The sequence below is a fragment of the Eurypyga helias genome, unplaced genomic scaffold (assembly GCF_000690775.1).
Source record: "Eurypyga helias isolate BGI_N326 unplaced genomic scaffold, ASM69077v1 scaffold34522, whole genome shotgun sequence".
NCBI lineage: Eukaryota > Metazoa > Chordata > Aves > Eurypygiformes > Eurypygidae > Eurypyga > Eurypyga helias.
This window is the reverse complement of record NW_010237150.1, coordinates 752-2,380: the sequence shown is the minus strand read 5'-3', so window position 1 is coordinate 2,380 and position 1,629 is coordinate 752. Positions and strand designations below refer to the sequence as shown.

Genomic DNA, 1,629 nt, shown 5'->3' with positions numbered 1-1,629 from the left:
CCCGCCACCCGCATCCCGCGCGTACCTGCACCCGCGCCTCCGTGAGGTCTATCTTCAGCGCCAGCTCCTCCCGGGTGTATATATCAGGGTAATGAGTCTCTGCGAACACCCTCTCCAGTTCCTTGAGCTGGGCGCTGGTGAAGGTGGTTCTGATCCGCCGCTGTTTCCTCTTCTCGTTTAAGCCCCCGTGGTCGGTGAAGAGTTTGTAAGGAACTGAAGAAGGAAAAGAGGGAAGAAGAGGAAGGAAAAAAAAAAAAAAAAAAACATGTGAAAAACCGGTAACTACACATTGGTAGCTTTCCCAAAGATATTTGTCCGGAAAGACGAACGGTGCTTTAAAAAACTGCCGCATCCTGGTGAACGATCCTACTGCGCCTGAAAAAGCGCAGGAGTCCGGTAGTCATTGCGGAGAGACACAACGAGGAGGGGGTTAAATTCGGAGAGAGAGAAAGTTTAACGCTAAATATGTATGCGAAAGGCTGACTGCGAGGATGTGTTAAATGTGAGGGTTTTAAAATGCCGGAACCCAGCCACAACGCACCGGCTGGTCCCTGCTCAAAGCCAAAGATTCAGGAGGAGAAGGGAAAAAAAAAATGATTGAAAGTGCCAGAAAGCATTGAAGGAAACATCAGGCTGCTTGCTAGCTGTCACCCAGTAATGATATTACCGAACTGCCTCGATATTTGTTTGGATTTCTCTAGTCTTACCAGCTGATCCTGTTCAAAGAGGTTTCGGTAAAAAGTGCTGTAAAAATAATGACCGGCGAAAAATTGGTCTGCGCTGCTGCTGCTGTTGGGTTGGGTTTCCTTTTTTTTAAGACAGTGTCGGTAATGAGCTTTACTCTTTGGTTATTTAATTATTTTCTAAGCTTTACGTCTCATCGCAAAGTAAATAAATTATGCCTATCATTTTGGCAGCTTAAGATAATTTTGTTGGCGGTTCGGGTGTGACTAGGATAGTGTAACCCTGTAAGTGAATTACCCCTCCCTGCAATCGCTTCTAACGTGATAAATTCTTTCATTTGTGTAAGCAAATTTCGTTTGGTAAATACTAAACACATTTCCATTTTCAAATGCAATCAAGGCTTCCTATATACCAGCAGCGAGGCGGCTGCCGGGGCTAAGAAAGCTGGAGGTCCTTACCTGCTGCGTATGGACTGCTCTGGTGGTCCCTAAGAGAGCCGAGACTGCAGGATCCTGGAGTGAGGGATGGGCAGCCAGAGGTGGCCCCAAAAGTGGTCCTTATAGGGTTATATTGAAAGCCACTGGCTTGGCTGCAGGAACTGAAGTCAGCATAAGCTGAAGCCAGGCTCGAAGTGTCCATCCCAGCCATACAGGACTCGTAGGCAGAGGAATTGAGGTAAGAATATTCCATTTTATACATTGAAAAGGCTCTGGATGGCTCAGCCAAGTGGAAAAAATGAAATAAAAGCTGGATATATGGAGAAGGTGCCTGTGGTGGGGAGATGTGCACAGCTCAACGCCTGCTTCGAGAGTGGCCTCCTTACTACCAGCAGAGCCTAGTTTTATGAAAAAGCCTCCTATGAGATGCCTTGCCTGAGGTCTCTAGAGCATATAGTCCTCATAATAAACTTGGCTCTTTCCACTTGGACAATAGCAAAGCGGTTGG

General features: G+C 46.8%; 1 protein-coding gene across 1 annotated transcript; it reads right to left on the bottom strand.

Annotated features, from left to right (window-relative positions):
* Nucleotides 1-12: 12 nt before the first annotated feature.
* On the bottom strand, nucleotides 13-1,383 carry LOC104503416 (paired mesoderm homeobox protein 2B; the record flags this gene model as incomplete). The annotated part of the gene is made up of 2 exons (XM_010147360.1): nucleotides 1,143-1,383; nucleotides 13-213 (listed from the first exon to the last, which is right to left on the bottom strand). Coding segments are annotated over exons 1-2 (442 nt in total), but the record flags the coding sequence as incomplete, so codon positions are not given.
* Nucleotides 1,384-1,629: the final 246 nt, after the last annotated feature.